Raw genomic sequence first — 15,541 nt, 5'->3', positions numbered from 1 at the left:
GGGCACTGTGGATGTCACTATGGGGGCACTGTGGAGGTCAGTGTTATGGGGGCACTGTGGATGTCACTGTTATGGGGCACTGTGGATGTCACTGTTATGGAGGCGCTGTGGATGTCACTGTTATGGAGGCGCTGTGGATGTCACTTTTATGGGGGCGCTGTGAATGTCACTGTTATGGGTGCACTGTGGATGTCACTGTTATGGGGGCACTGTGGATGTCACTGTTATGGGGGCACTGTGGATGTCACGGTTATGGGGGCGCTGTGGATTTCACTGTTATGGGGGGGCACTGTGGATGTCACTGTTATGGGGGCGCTGTGGATGTCATGGTTATAGGGGCACTGTGGATGTCACTGTTATGGGGCACTGTGGATGTCACTTTTATGGGGGCACTGTGGATGTCACTGTTATGGGGGCACTGTGGATGTCACTGTTATGGGGCACTGTGGATGTCACTTTTATGGGGGCACTGTGGATGACACTGTTATGGGGGCACTGTGGAGGTCACTGTTATGGGGGCACTGTGGATGTCACTTTTATGGGGGCACTGTGGATGTCACTGTTATTGGGCGCTGTGGATGTCACTTTTATGGGGGCACTGTGGATGTCACTTTTATGGGGGCACTGTGGATGTCACTGTTATGGGGGCACTGTGGATGTCACTGTTATTGGGGCGCTGTGGATGTCACTTTTATGGGGGCACTGTGGATGTAACGGTTATGGGGGCACTGTGGATTACACTGTTATGGGGGCACTGTGGATGTCACTGTTATGGGGGCACTGTGGATGTCACGGTTATGGGGGCACTGTGGATGTCACTGTTATGGGGGCACTGTGGATGTCACTGTTATGGGGGCACTGTGGATGTCACTGTTATGGGGGCACTGTGGATGTCACTGTTATGGGGGCTCTGTGGATGTCACTGTTATAGAGGCACTGTGGATGTCAATGTTATGGGGGCGCTGTGGAGGTCAGTGTTATGGGGGCACTGTGGATGTCACTGTTATAGGGGCACTGTGGATGTCACTGTTATAAGGGCACTGTGGATGTCACGGTTATTATGGGGGCACTGTGGATGTCACTGTTATGGGGGCACTGTGGATGTCACTGTTATGGGGGCACTGTGGATATCACTGTTATAGGGGCACTGTGGATGTCACTGTTATAAGGGCACTGTGGATGACACTGTTATGGGGGCACTGTGGAGGTCACTGTTATTATGGGGGCACTGTGGATGTCACTGTTATGGGGGCACTGTGGATGTCACTGTTATGGGGGCACTGTGGAGGTCACTGTTATTATGGGGGCACTGTGGATGTCACTGTTATGGGGGCACTGTGGATGTCACTGTTATGGGGGCACTGTGGATGTCACGGTTATGGGGGCACTGTGGATGTCACTGTTATGGGGGCACTGTGGAGGTCACTGTTATTATGGGGGCACTGTGGAGGTCACTGTTATTATGGGGGCACTGTGGATGTCACTGTTATGGGGGCACTGTGGATGTCACTGTTATGGGGGCACTGTGGAGGTCACTGTTATTATGGGGGCGCTGTGGATGTCACGGTTATGGGGGCACTGTGGATGTCACTGTTATGGGGGCACTGTGGATGTCACTGTTATGGGGGCGCTGTGGATGTCACGGTTATGGGGGCACTGTCTGGGGTAATGAGTGACTGGACTCTTTGAGGGCGGGGCTTAGTATAGATAATTTGCATGTTAGGTGCGGACAGGAAGTATGACATAATGCAGCGCAGTGTCCGAGCCTGGATGTGATCATGTGACCTGCCGTCTAGACAGCTGTTTCCGGGTCACAGGTCATTCCTTTTTCCATCATGGCCGCCTCCATGTGCGACGTGTTCGCCTTTTGTGTGGAGCCGGAGCCGGCCCGGCGGGCGGTGGAGATCCGCTTCATCAACAGCGGCAAGGTACCGGAGCCAGAGGAGGGTGGAGGCCGGGGAGAGGGAGAGGAGCCGCCCGTGTCTGAGCCGGAGCCTGTGTAACGTCCTCGGGCTGTGTGTGAACAATACCACCAGAGTGCCCCCACCTCCCAGTATATACAGCGTGGTGCCCTGCCCCCACCTCCCAGTATATACAGCGGGGTGCCCTGCCCCCACCTCCCAGTATATACAGCGCGGTGCCCTGCCCCCACCTCCCAGTATATACAGCGCTGTGCCCTGCCCCCACCTCCCAGTATATACAGCGCTGTGCCCTGCCCCCACCTCCCAGTATATACAGCGTTGTACCCTGCCCCCCACCTCCCAGTATATACAGCGTTGTACCCTGCCCCCCACCTCCCAGTATATACAGCGTTGTGCCCTGTCCCCACCTCCCAGTATATACAGCGTTGTACCCTGCCCCCCACCTCCCAGTATATACAGCGTTGTGCCCTGTCCCCACCTCCCAGTATATACAGCGCTGTGCCCTGCCCCCACCTCCCAGTATATACAGCGTTGTGCCCTGTCCCCACCTCCCAGTATATACAGCGTTGTACCCTGCCCCCCACCTCCCAGTATATACAGCGTTGTACCCTGCCCCCCACCTCCCAGTATATACAGCGTTGTGCCCTGTCCCCACCTCCCAGTATATACAGCGTGGTGCCCTGCCCCCCACCTCCCAGTATATACAGCGTTGTGCCCTGTCCCCACCTCCCAGTATATACAGCGTTGTACCCTGCCCCCCACCTCCCAGTATATACAGCGTTGTGCCCTGTCCCCACCTCCCAGTATATACAGCGTTGTACCCTGCCCCCCACCTCCCAGTATATACAGCGTTGTGCCCTGTCCCCACCTCCCAGTATATACAGCGGGGTGCCCTGCCCCCACCTCCCAGTATATACAGCGTGGTGCCCTGCCCCCACCTCCCAGTATATACAGCGCTGTGCCCTGCCCCCACCTCCCAGTATATACAGCGTTGTGCCCTGCCCCCACCTCCCAGTATATACAGCGTTGTACCCTGCCCCCACCTCCCAGTATATACAGCGTTGTACCCTGCCCCCACCTCCCAGTATATACAGCGTTGTGCCCTGCCCCCACCTCCCAGTATATACAGCGTTGTACCCTGTCCCCCATAAACGCTTCCTTTCACTTATACATTTCCACCCCCAACCTGTCTGCCAGCGCGCTGCCCTCCCCCGCTAGGCGCGCCGCTCTCCCCGCCCTCCCCCGCTAGGCGCGCCGCTCTCCCTTTCCCCTCCATAGGGAGGTGTTCCTCTTTCCCTGCCCCCCTCTTATTCCCATAGGCCTTCCGCTCTCCGTGCTAACACTTTCCACTCCTGATGGTTTCCTTGCTGTCATTTAGGGGCGGGGTCTGTTTGCCGCCCGGAGCATCCGGAAGGGGGACACCATATTTCAGGAGAAGCCGCTGGTGTCGGCCCAGTTCCAGTGGAACGCGCTGTACAGATACCGAGGTAAGGACGGCACCGTCATGGCGCCATGTTTCTAGGACAGCGGGGTGGGTGCAGTATGGCTGCCATTACTGTCACCCGGCTTTTCCCCCCTCCCACTGGTATTACTAGGGTACACGTGTGCCTCCCCAATAACCCTCTGAACATTCGTCTTGCAGCCTGCGACCACTGTCTGCGATCTCTGGAGACGGCGGAGGAGAACGCCCAGAGACTGTCCGCCAATGTCCACGTCACGCTCCCGTACCCAGAGCTCTGCAGCGTCCAGAATGGGCTCCACCAGCAGTGCCCTCAGTGCCAGGTGAGGAGCGGGCACACTGCAGCAGATTCTATGACCGTAGCCGTGTCTGATGGAGAAAAGCCTCTGTGTAAAGCATGGGGGACCCCTTATAAGACAGGTGATGGATTTCAGTCTTCATGATTAGACAATTCAACTAAGCTTGAGCTACTGATCCCAGACATGGTGTAATGGAGCAGAGCTGTAGTGTAAAGCAGGTGGAGAGAGAAATATAGCATTGCAAGACTCCAGCAGGCAACAAGGTCATAGCTGATGGAGCGGAGATGCATTGTAAAGCATGGACAGAAGAGAGTATATGATCCCAAATACAGGAGTTCTGACTGCAGATGAGGAGCAGACCTGGTGAACCACTAGTTTGATTTGGGGCCCGGGCGAGCTGTGAGCCTGACCGGGGGCCCTCAGCTTTGTGACAGTCTCCTCTTCTGTATGCAGGTATCATACTGCAGCGCCGAGTGTCTCCGAGCTGCCAGAGAACAATACCACCAGGTCCTGTGTCTGGGGTCCTCCCGGGACAACCCCCAACATCCACTCAATAAACTGGAGGATGCCTGGAGGTAAGACCAGTACACAACCAGTTTAATAGCAGCGTGCCCCAGTATCCAGTCCTGAGCAGATTGCTCCTCGGCAGTAGGTGGCGCCGTCCACCCATCAAGCAGAGCTCTGCACCCTGTTGCTTTCCAGCTCTGGTTGATTGACAGCTGCCATCATTTCTACAGTCTCCATGCTGGGAGTTGTAGTTCTTCACGGCTGAAGAGCCATAGACGGCAGGCCAGTAATAGAAAGTAATGGCGAAGATGAAATACTCTCCTGTCAGGGGCTGTCACAGTGGGGGTTACTGTGCAGTAACGTGTCTTCCCATGTAACCCCTCCAGGAACATCCATTACCCCCCGGAGACGGCCAGCATCATGCTTATGGCCAGGATGGTGGCTTCTGTCAAGCAGGTAGGTACGCACTCCACATGATGTGATGGGGACTGACCTTGAAGTGTGACGCCGCTTATCTCCAGGGAACAGAGATGAGAGGTAAAGACCCGGCCGCCCCTGTGTGGTGGTCACTGACTGAGCTCTAGGATTTGTGAGAGGCATTGCAGACCCATGCATTTCACCCCCCAGCAGGGGGCTCCACTGCACAGAACGGTAACACGTCCTCTCTTCTGGTGACCGCAGGCCAAGGACAAGGACTGGTGGCCGCAGCTCTTCTCCCAGTTCTGTAGCAAAACGGCCAACGAGGAAGAGGAGATCGTCCACAAGCTGCTGGGAGACAAGTTTAAGGTGAGTGACACAAGCCAGGGGTATATTGCCATCCACCCCATTTGTATGGGCTCCACATCTTATGGGTCAGCTTTCCTGATTCTAGTCATGTGTACTAACCATAGTACCTCCAGAGCTGTAATCGCAGTTCTGCTGTGAGGACAGTTCCTTGGAATAGCCCAGTACTGTTCAGCTAGACAACGCCATAACAGCCTTAGACACTGCTGCATGTGATTGCGGGGTAGCTTATCCCTGCGATAGACGTGCAGTGGTCTGCTGTAAGTGTGCCATACAGAAGACACTGGACCAGCAGGGGGCAGCAGTGAGCTGCAAGGTTCGTCATTGTAACATGGCGTGATTTTCCTGGAAGAGCTTCTTCTTATGTCCTGGGCTCCTTGTGTGCATCTTCCCCTAGGATTCATGTGGTCGCTCCGTGTCTTACAGGGACAGCTGGATCACCTGCGTCGCCTCTTCATGGAGGCCTTGTATGAGGAGCGAGTCAGCCGGGTAAGAACAAGACAGCTCACCAGCATATTCCTAACCTGCACACCAAACACAGAATATCCAGAGCTGCATTCATAATTCTGCTGTCACAGCATGTCTTGCACTCCAGAAACATCCTGAGCTGCATTCCTGATTCTACTGTCACAGCATGCCTTACATCCAGAAATATCCAGAGCTACATTCATAATTCTTCTGTCATATTATGTCTCATACTCCAGACACATCCAGAGCTGCATTCATAAATATGCTTTCTCAGCATGTCGATACTTCACACCCATCCAGAGCTGCATTAACAACCCATCAGCACTCTGCTGACGGTCATGACTTAGGTCATGGGGTGGGACAGTGGACTGTGTGAGGATGGTCTCCGGGCCCCATAACCCTCTGGCCCTGTATTCTCCAGGGCCCGTCCTGAGCTCTCTGCACATCTGTTTGCTAACATCTTGCTCTTGTTTGCAGTGGTTCACTCCGGACGGCTTCCGCTCCCTCTTTGCTCTCGTTGGAACCAATGGGCAGGGAATCGGCACCAGGTGAGCGATGAGTTCAGGGTGACCCCCTGGTGCCCCCTGGCACACATTAGAGTAGTTGATATCATCATGTTGTTGCAGCTCGCTGAGTCAGTGGGTTCATGCGTGCGACGCCCTGGAGCTGCCGACGGAGGAGAGAGAGCGGCTGGACGCCCTGATAGACCAGCTGTACAAGGACATAGAGAAAGGTGAGGACCGGCCGGGGGGATATATACTCTACGGTCCTGTCTGTGTATACTTTAAGGGCCTGTCTGTGTGCGCTCTGCGGTTCCGTCTGTGTGTGTGTGCGCTCTGCGGTGAAAGGTGAAGACCGGCCGGGGGGATATATACTCTACAGTCCTGTCTGTGTCTGTGTGCTCTGCGGTCCTGTCTGTGTCTGTGTGCTCTGCGGTCCTGTCTGTGTGTGTGTGCGCTCTGCGGTCCCGTCTGTGTGTGTGTGTGCGCTCTGCGGTCCCGTCTGTGTGTGTGTGTGCGCTCTGCGGTCCCGTCTGTGTGTGTGTGTGTGTGCGCTCTGCGGTGAAAGGTGAAGACCGGCCGGGGGGATATATACTCTACAGTCCTGTCTGTGTCTGTGTGCTCTGCGGTCCTGTCTGTGTGTGTGTGCGCTCTGCGGTCCCGTCTGTGTGTGTGTGTGCGCTCTGCGGTCCCGTCTGTGTGTGTGTGTGCGCTCTGCGGTCCTGTCTGTGTGTGTGCGCTCTGCGGTCCCGTCTGTGTGTGTGTTCGCTCTGCGGTCCCGTCTGTGTGTGTGCTCTGCGGTCCCGTCTGTGTGTGTGTGTGTGTGTGTGTGTGTGTGTGTGTGTGTGTGTGTGCGCTCTGCGGTCCGGTGTGTGTGTGCTCTGCGGTCCCGTCTGTGTGTGTGCTCTGCGGTCCCGTCTGTGTGTGTGTGTGTGTGTGTGCTCTGCGGTCCCGTCTGTGTGTGTGTGTGTGTGTGCGCGCTCTGCGGTCCCGTCTGTGTGTGCGCGCTCTGCGGTCCCGTCTGTGTGTGCGCGCTCTGCGGTCCCGTCTGTGTGTGCGCGCTCTGCGGTCCCGTCTGTGTGTGCGCGCTCTGCGGTCCCGTCTGTGTGTGCGCGCTCTGCGGTCCCGTCTGTGTGTGTGTGTGTGTGTGTGCTCTGCGGTCCCGTCTGTGTGTGTGTGTGTGCTCTGCGGTCCCGTCTGTGTGTGTGTGTGTGCTCTGCGGTCCCGTCTGTGTGTGTGTGTGTGTGCTCTGCGGTCCCGTCTGTGTGTGTGTGTGCGCGCTCTGCGGTCCCGTCTGTGTGTGTGTGCGCGCTCTGCGGTCCCGTCTGTGTGTGTGTGTGCGCGCTCTGCGGTCCCGTCTGTGTGTGTGTGTGCGCGCTCTGCGGTCCCGTCTGTGTGTGTGTGTGCGCGCTCTGCGGTCCCGTCTGTGTGTGTGTGTGCGCGCTCTGCGGTCCGGTGTGTGCGCGCTCTGCGGTCCGGTGTGTGCGTGCTCTGCGGTCCCGTCTGTGTGTGTGTGTGCGCGCTCTGCGGTCCCGTCTGTGTGTGTGTGTGTGCGCGCGCTCTGCGGTCCCGTCTGTGTGTGTGTGTGCGCGCTCTGCGGTCCGGTGTGTGCGCGCTCTGCGGTCCGGTGTGTGCGTGCTCTGCGGTCCCGTCTGTGTGTGTGTGTGTGTGCTCTGCGGTCCCGTGTGTGTGTGTGTGTGTGTGTGTGTGTGTGTGTGTGTGTGTGCTCTGCGGTCCCATCTGTGTATGCGTGCTCTGCGGTCCCGTGTGTGTGTGTGCGTGCTCTGCGGTCCCGTGTGTGTGTGTGTGTGTGCTCTGCGCCCCCATCTCTCACCTCTCTCCTCTGCAGAGACCGGGGAGTTCCTGAACTGTGAAGGCTCGGGGCTGTACATGCTGCAGAGCTGCTGTGAGTACCGCTAACCCTGACTGTGCAGAGCGTCTCACTGTCCAGCAGCCCCTGATCGCCCCTTCTGTATTCACCGCAGGTAATCACAGCTGTGTCCCCAACGCCGAGGCATCGTTCCCCGACAACAACTATCTGCTGCACCTGACTGCACTGGAGGACATCCAGCCCGGGGAGGTGAGTACCAGGGGCCTGATCACTTACATACACACAGAACATGAGTCATCCCAAGTTCAGATAAGTAATGTATGTACACAGTGACTTCACCAGCAGAATAGTGAGTGCAGCTCTGAAGTATAATACAGGATGTAACTCAGGATCAGTACAGGATAAGTAATGTATGTACACAGTGACTGCACCAGCAGAATAGTGAGTGCAGCTCTGGAGTATAATACAGGATGTAACTCAGGATCAGTGCAGGATAAGTAATGTATGTACACAGTGACTGCACCAGCAGAATAGTGAGTGCAGCTCTGGAGTATAATACAGGATGTAACTCAGGATCAGTACAGGATAAGTAATGTATGTACACAGTGACTGCACCAGCAGAATAGTGAGTGCAGCTCTGGAGTATAATACAGGATGTAACTCAGGATCAGTACAGGATAAGTAATGTATGTACACAGTGACTCCACCAGCAGAATAGTGAGCGCAGCTCTGGAGTATAATACAGGATGTAACTCAGGATCAGTACCGGATAAGTAATGTATGTACACAGTGACTCCACCAGCAGAATAGTGAGTGCAGCTCTGGGGTATAATACAGGATGTAACTCAGGATCAGTACAGGATAAGTAATGTATGTACACAGTGACTGCACCAGCAGAATAGTGAGTGCAGCTCTGGGGTATAATACAGGATGTAACTCAGGATCAGTACAGGATAAGTAATGTATGTACACAGTGACTGCACCAGCAGAATAGTGAGTACAGCTCTGGAGTATAATACAGGATGTAACTCAGGATCAGTACAGGATAAGTAATGTATGTACACAGTGACTGCACCAGCAGAATAGTGAGTGCAGCTCTGGAGTATAATGCAGGATGTAAGGTGTCAGCAGTCAGTGCAGGCGCTGTGTGAATATGCTGCCTGTGACCTGCTTTGTCTCTTCTTTGTCAGGAGATCTGCATTAGTTATCTGGACTGCTGCCAGAGAGAGCGGAGCCGACATAGCCGACACAAGGCCCTCAGGTACATGACATGTCTTCTCTGTGCAGCCAAACAAATCCAGCCCAGAAACAGTCCAATAAAATCCATGGTGTATTTCTCAAAGTAGGAAGAGTCCACATCCAGGGGCCCGCTCCCTGCTCTACCTGCCCATGTTTGTTATGACCCTGTTCACACTGTTCTCAGGAATCTCAGTCAAAATTGAAGGATGAGATCATGCTGCTCGTTCATCTCCTGCAGCTCCCTGGACTGCACCACAAAGATACAGTAAGAGTCTCTATTTAAAAGTTTTCTAAGATGATCTCCTTCGTCTATACACCCTTTCTATGCCAGATATTGATACTTTGGAGAGAGTTCAGAGAAGAGCTACTAAACTGGTACATGGATTGCAGGATAAAACTTACCAGGAAAGATTAAAGGACCTTAACATGTATAGCTTGGAAGAACGACGAGACAGAGGAGAGATGAGAGAAACTGCTAAATACATAAAGGGAATCAACTCGGTAAAAGAGGAGAGAATATTTAAAAGAAGAAAAACTGCTACAAGAGGACACAGTGTTAAATTAGAGGGGCAAAGGTTTAAAAGTAATATCAGGAAGTATTACTTTACTGAGAGAGTAGTGGATGCATGGAATAGCCTTCCTGCAGAAGTGGTAGCTGCAAATACAGTGAAGGGGTTTAAGCATGCATGGGATAGGCATAAGGCTATCCTTCATATAAGATAGGGCCGGGGGCTATCCATAGTATTCAGTATATTGGGCAGACTAGATGGGCCAAATGGTTCTTATCTGCCGACACATTCTATGTTTCTATGACCCCTTTAACCCTTTGAGGACATGGCAGTTTTCCAAAAATTCTGCTAGCCCCTTTTTTTTAAAATAATTTTAGATTATTTTAGGGCAGAGAAACCTCTACCTCCAAGACACCAGGGGGAGATTCAGGACGCAAGAAGTGCGCCATATGCAGGAAATACTTTCTATCTAAACCCAAGCAGTCACTATGTGTGAAGTGCACAGAAACAGTGGTATCAGAAGAATCTCCCTCATTTCTAGACTCCATGAGGAGTATGAATAGAGAGGAAGTAAATGTCGCGGTGGAATCTAGACTGCCTCCCTTGTCTCCACGAGCCTCCACCTCTCACAAATTCCCGGTTATATGGATTTGATGTAGATGAAGGAGAAATCCTTGAAGACAGCTCTGAGTCCTCGGAAGACGGTTCTGAAAGACCGCTATTCCTTCCAAATCTTCTAAAAACCATAAGGGCTACTATGAACTTAGAGGATACTAGAGAAAGCCAGTCGGCCCAGGACCAGATGTTCCAGGGTCTGGGGGAAAACAGAAGTCCTGTCCATATTAGCGTTAAAGATCTAATCTCTAAAGAATGGAGAGACCCCGAGAAAAGAGCCCCTGTTACAAGCTCTTTTAGGAGAAAATATCCTTTTGCGGGTTCTGATTCAAATCTTTGGGATAAGACTCCATAGATCGATGCACCTGTAACCCCCCATTTCAAAGAAATCCTCCCTTTCGTTTGAGGACGTGGAGCTGCTACGTGACCCCCATGGACAAAATATGCGAAAGCTTACTTAAAAAAGCACGGGAGACAAATACCGCTATGTTTAGGCCCAGTATTTCCTCCACGTGCACAGGTCCTTGTCAGTATGGCTGGGTCAGTTAGAGGATCATCTGGCAGCAGGAACCCCTAGGGAGGAAATGTTGGCATCCTTACCAACGTTGAAACAAGCCGATGCTTCGGCTGATTTGGTAAAACTGTCTGCCAGATCAGCCGCCATCTCCAATGCTGCCAGAAGGGCCGTATGGCTCCATTCCTGGTGGGGGACACGGCATCTAAAAACCGCGTTTGTTACCTCCCCTGTGAAGGGGGTCGACTTTTTGGATCAGTCCTTGATGACATCTTGGAGAAGGCTTCTGATAAGAAGAAAGGATTCCCTGAGGAGAGCAGGTTTTTTCATCAGAGGCGGTCTTTTCAGAATAGAAAGAACTGGCAGAAGACAAACCAGAAGAGAAGAGACTACTCGGGAAGATGGCAGACCTCAAGAGGGAGAGGGAACGATTCCTCTTCACTCAATGACACCAGATGTCAAGTTGGAGTAAGATAAAAAAAAATATATCCAAAATGGAAAGTACTGGGAACCTCCCCATTCAGAGAGGCTTCAGTCTGGAATTCGATACCCATCCAACAGATTATTTTATAATCAACAAGCCGTTGCCTCAGAGGGAAAAGCAACTGTCCCTGGAGTCAGAAATCTCCATTCTTCTCCAGAAAAAGGTATCACTTCTGGTCCCAGAAGACCAACTCAAAAAGCGTTTCTATTCTCCAGAGTTTCTGATCATAAAACCCGAGGGATCATTCAGGCTCATTGTAAATCTAAGGAGATTAAACAAATGCCTAACCCACGAGAAATTCAAAATGGAAACCATCAAATAGACCATAAACCTCCTTCACCAGAACTTCTATATGGTAACTATGGATTTACAGGATGCTTCTTATCATGTGCCCATCCTCCGAGAACTAACAGATAAAAACAGTGGCGTGGCACTCTCGTCCTCAGCAGCGTGGCCTCCAAACGTGAAGAGAATTATAAACTTCAGCACTCCAGTGGATATGGGGAAATCATTGGATGTTTTTCTTTTAATAATGCAAGGCAACTCCAAGTGAACTCCAAGAAACACCAAGGTGAGACAGGAATCCAAGGTAGAGAACAATAAATCAATATGCAATTTTACAAGGTAATACATAAAATTGCATATCGATTTATTGTTGTCTACTTTGGATTCTTGTCTCACCTTGGTGTTTGAAAAAGGTCAAAATTGACCAAAACGTCAGACTGTTCACTTGGAGTTGCCTTGCATTATTAAAGGAAAAACATCCAATGATTTCCCCATATCCACTGGAGTGCTGAAGTTTATCCTTTTCTTCATCCTCAGAGAACACCAGAAGTTTTTGAGAATTGCTGTCTACATAGGAAGTCACCTTGTCACTTTCAATTCCCTTCGGTCTCTCTTCTGCTCCAATGATCTTCTCAAAAGTATTCGCTGAGGTAACAGGCTACCTTCATCTACAGGGAATTCTTATCCTATTAATACCCGACTTGGTCAACTTTCTAATTGCGGCTGGAACAGAAGAGCTTCTTCTACTCCATCTAGACCTGGCAAAAAAGACCTTCTTTGGTTTAGGATGGATAATAAATCTCAAGTCAACAAAAAGTCTTCCTAGGCGTTCTTCTCCGTTCACTTCTGCTGATGTCTTCTCTTCCAAAGGAAAAACAATCGACCATGTACCAGAAAATCTCACTGTTCTGCAGGTTAAAAACCTCCGCTATCAGGAATGGTATGACTGGTCTGGGTCATCTAATGTCTTCAGTAGCGGCAGTCGGATGGGCACAGAGCCATACATTCTACAGTCCTTCTTCCTAGATTCCTGGGACTGTACTCGGACCTCCGTAGACAAAAGGGTAGGTCTTCCATCAAACGTATTGCAGTCCCTAGCCTGGTGGAAAATAAGAGAACCTTTACAGACGGGGGTCTACTGACGTCACAACAGACGCCAGCAACCGAGGCTGGGCTGGTCACGTTGCAGACCTAATAGTTCAAGGAATTTGGGACAAATCTATGACAAACAGAACTTAGGGCAGTTCTCAAGGTTCTTCTGGCACTCCATTCAAAGATACGTCTAGGTCATGTAAAAATCCTATCAGACGGGGGCACTCAAAGCAAGAATCTTGCCGCAACTGCAAATTTTTCTCTGGCCAGAAAAGCATCTGACTTCCTTGTCAGCAGTCCATATAAAAGGAAGCAAGAATCTTGTAGCTGATTTCTGAGCAGGCAGATAATAAAAGGAGAATGGGCCTTGGATCCCGATGTCTTCCATCAGATAACAGTAAGATGGGGAGTTCACAGATCTGGAAAACAAGAAGGTACAGAGATTTTGTTCTCTATCCCCACAGAGATTCTGGATGCCATTTCTCATCCATGGCCAAGAGGACTGCTATACGCATCCCCCCCCCCTCCCCCCTTTCAGCCTAAGTCCAAGAACTCTTATGAAAGTGGCAGAGGAACTGGCGCAGGTAATCATGATCGCATCTTATTGACCAAGAAGGGCCTGGTTTTCTCTACTCAACTTGTCAGCAGGAGAAGAATGGACTGGAGAGTGTTTCCAGGACTCTTATTCCAGGGCCCGATCTACCATCCCCGAGTCCCTCAACTCAGATTGACGGCGTGGAGATTGAACGCCTAGCCCTAAGAAATACAGGTATCTCGGATCCAGTGATCTCCACTATACTAAAAGGTAGGAAATCAGTAACATCTAAAATTTACCTTAGAACTTGGAAGGCAAAGGTTATCGAAATTCCCTTACAAATGTTCGTTATTCTAGATTTCCTGCAAGCCGGGTTGAACAAGGGCCTCGAGCCCTCTGCCCTCAAAGTGCAAGTATTTTTCTGGACCTAAGACTGGCAGAGCAACCTTAAAAGTCAAACGTGTTTTGTTTAAGGCTGCAGTTAGACTCTCACCTACCGTACTCTCTACCTGGGAATTAAATCTAGTTCTTACAGCCTTTAATGGAGTCACCGTTCGAACCAATTGATGGCACTTAAGACCGTCTTACTTCTAGCCATAACTGCTAGAAGGATTGGTGAAATCCAGGCTTTCTCTTGTCGGCCACCGTATCTGAGAATTTTGGATGATACGTCCAGATCTGTCCATAATTGACCACAGCATCAGAAGGGTTGAACATCTGTAGTTGGCCACAGGGTATGAACAAGCAACATGATCTTATCCTTCAATATTGACTGAGATTCCTGAGAACAGTGTGAACAGGGACATATCATATATGGTAGCACATACTGCGGGGACACATAGACTTGTGTTTCTTTGTCTGCGCTTCTGTCGGCCCCCGCTGCTTTTCCTTGCGCTTCCTTACGATACTCCGTACTTCCCATTATATCAGTTCTCTGCAACCAGTGTGGTGAAACTACAAGTCCCAGCATGCCTTGGAAGCCGCTCACGGGCAGCAGAGGGCCCACAGGCTTCAGGTCACTGATGTAGATCACCCCCATGGACAGTCGCATACATGTGACCATTAATACCACACTGAATGATGGACCCTGAGTGAACTACCCGGCAGCTGAGCATGCTGGGCATTGTAGTGCACTTACAACCACCTGGCGGGAGGAGTTACATTTAGGCCCCTCCTCTTCCAATGATACGTGCTCAGGGTGTCCCCTCTTCTTCCAGGGAGAACTATCTGTTTGTCTGCTCCTGTCCCAAGTGCCTATCGCAGTCTGAGGACCCGGACGTGACCTCCGAGGAAGAGGATGAGGAAGACGCGGAGCTGGAGGATGAGATGACGGATGTGTGACACAGACCGCCTCCCACCGAACCCCACAATCCAGCACTTGAATTGGCTTTGCCTGTTACCGCTATTCACATCTTTCCACTAAACTTTTATACATAAACTCTCCCCGACACAGACCCCCGAGTATGGGGGAGGGGCAGGTGCTGCATGGGCTCCTCCCCCAACAAACATCCACATTCATACTGGTCAATTGTGATAAGCATTTTATAGGATTGGCAGACAAAATACTAAATTATTTCTATACAGTTCTCCGGCAATTGCGGCCTCTGCGTCTTCTGTCCAAGTGCAGCACACCCCCACCCATCGGGGAGGGGTATCTACTGGAAGATCTGTGGGTGACAACCCGTATCACACATCAGAATGGAGATCGATACCAATCATCCAATGCAAGAGCCTGGCGGTAGCTGTATAATCTGTATGTAGTGAGCTCCCCCTAGTGGTGGCTGTATAATCTGTATGTAGTGAGCTCCCCCTAGTGGTGGCTGTATAACCTGTATGTAGTGAGCTCTCTCTAGTGGTGGCTGTATAATCTGTATGTAGTGAGCCCCCCCCCCCCCCCCCCAGTGATGGCTGTATAATCTGTATGTAGTGAGCTCCCCCTAGTGGTGGCTGTATAACCTGTATGTAGTGAGCTCCCTCTAGTGGTGGCTGTATAATCTGTATGTAGTGAGCCCCCCCCCCCCCCCAGTGATGGCTGTATAATCTGTATGTAGTGAGCTCCCCCTAGTGGTGGCTGTATAACCTGTATGTAGTGAGCTCCCTCTAGTGGTGGTTGTATAATCTGTATGTAGTGAGCTCCCTCTAGTGGTGGCTGTATAACCTGTATGTAGTGAGCTCCCTCTAGTGGTGGCTGTATAATCTGTATGTAGTGAGCTCCCTCTAGTGGTGGCTGTATAATCTGTATGTAGTGAGCTCCCTCTAGTAGTGACTGTATACTCTGTATGTAGTGAGCTCCCTCTAGTGGTAGCTGTATAATCTGTATGTAGTGAGCTCTCCCTAGTGGTGGCTGTATAATCTGTATGTAGTGAGCTCCCCCTAGTGGTGGCTGTATAACCTGTATGTAGTGAGCTCCCTCTAGTGGTAGCTGTATAATCTGTATGTAGTGAGCTCTCCCTAGTGGTGGCTGTATAATCTGTATGTAGTGAGCTCCCCCTAGTGGTG

The 15,541-nt window shown here is 51.4% G+C and overlaps 1 protein-coding gene across 1 annotated transcript; it reads left to right on the top strand.

Moving 5' to 3' along the window:
• Nucleotides 1-1,795: 1,795 nt before the first annotated feature.
• SMYD5 (SMYD family member 5) lies at nt 1,796-14,657 on the top strand. Its single transcript, XM_040419397.1, has 13 exons — nt 1,796-1,928; nt 3,301-3,409; nt 3,565-3,704; nt 4,134-4,255; nt 4,574-4,643; nt 4,869-4,973; nt 5,397-5,459; nt 5,916-5,986; nt 6,065-6,171; nt 7,788-7,844; nt 7,924-8,018; nt 8,960-9,030; nt 14,260-14,657. Exons 1-13 carry the CDS (start codon nt 1,836-1,838, stop codon nt 14,381-14,383), a joined length of 1,227 nt encoding a protein of 408 aa, XP_040275331.1. The 5' UTR covers nt 1,796-1,835; the 3' UTR covers nt 14,384-14,657.
• Nucleotides 14,658-15,541: the final 884 nt, after the last annotated feature.

Source organism: Bufo bufo, chromosome 2 (assembly GCF_905171765.1).
Source record: "Bufo bufo chromosome 2, aBufBuf1.1, whole genome shotgun sequence".
Taxonomy (NCBI): Eukaryota; Metazoa; Chordata; class Amphibia; order Anura; family Bufonidae; genus Bufo; species Bufo bufo.
Note: the sequence above shows the minus strand (reverse complement) of the source record. Positions and strands in the feature narration are given on the sequence as shown.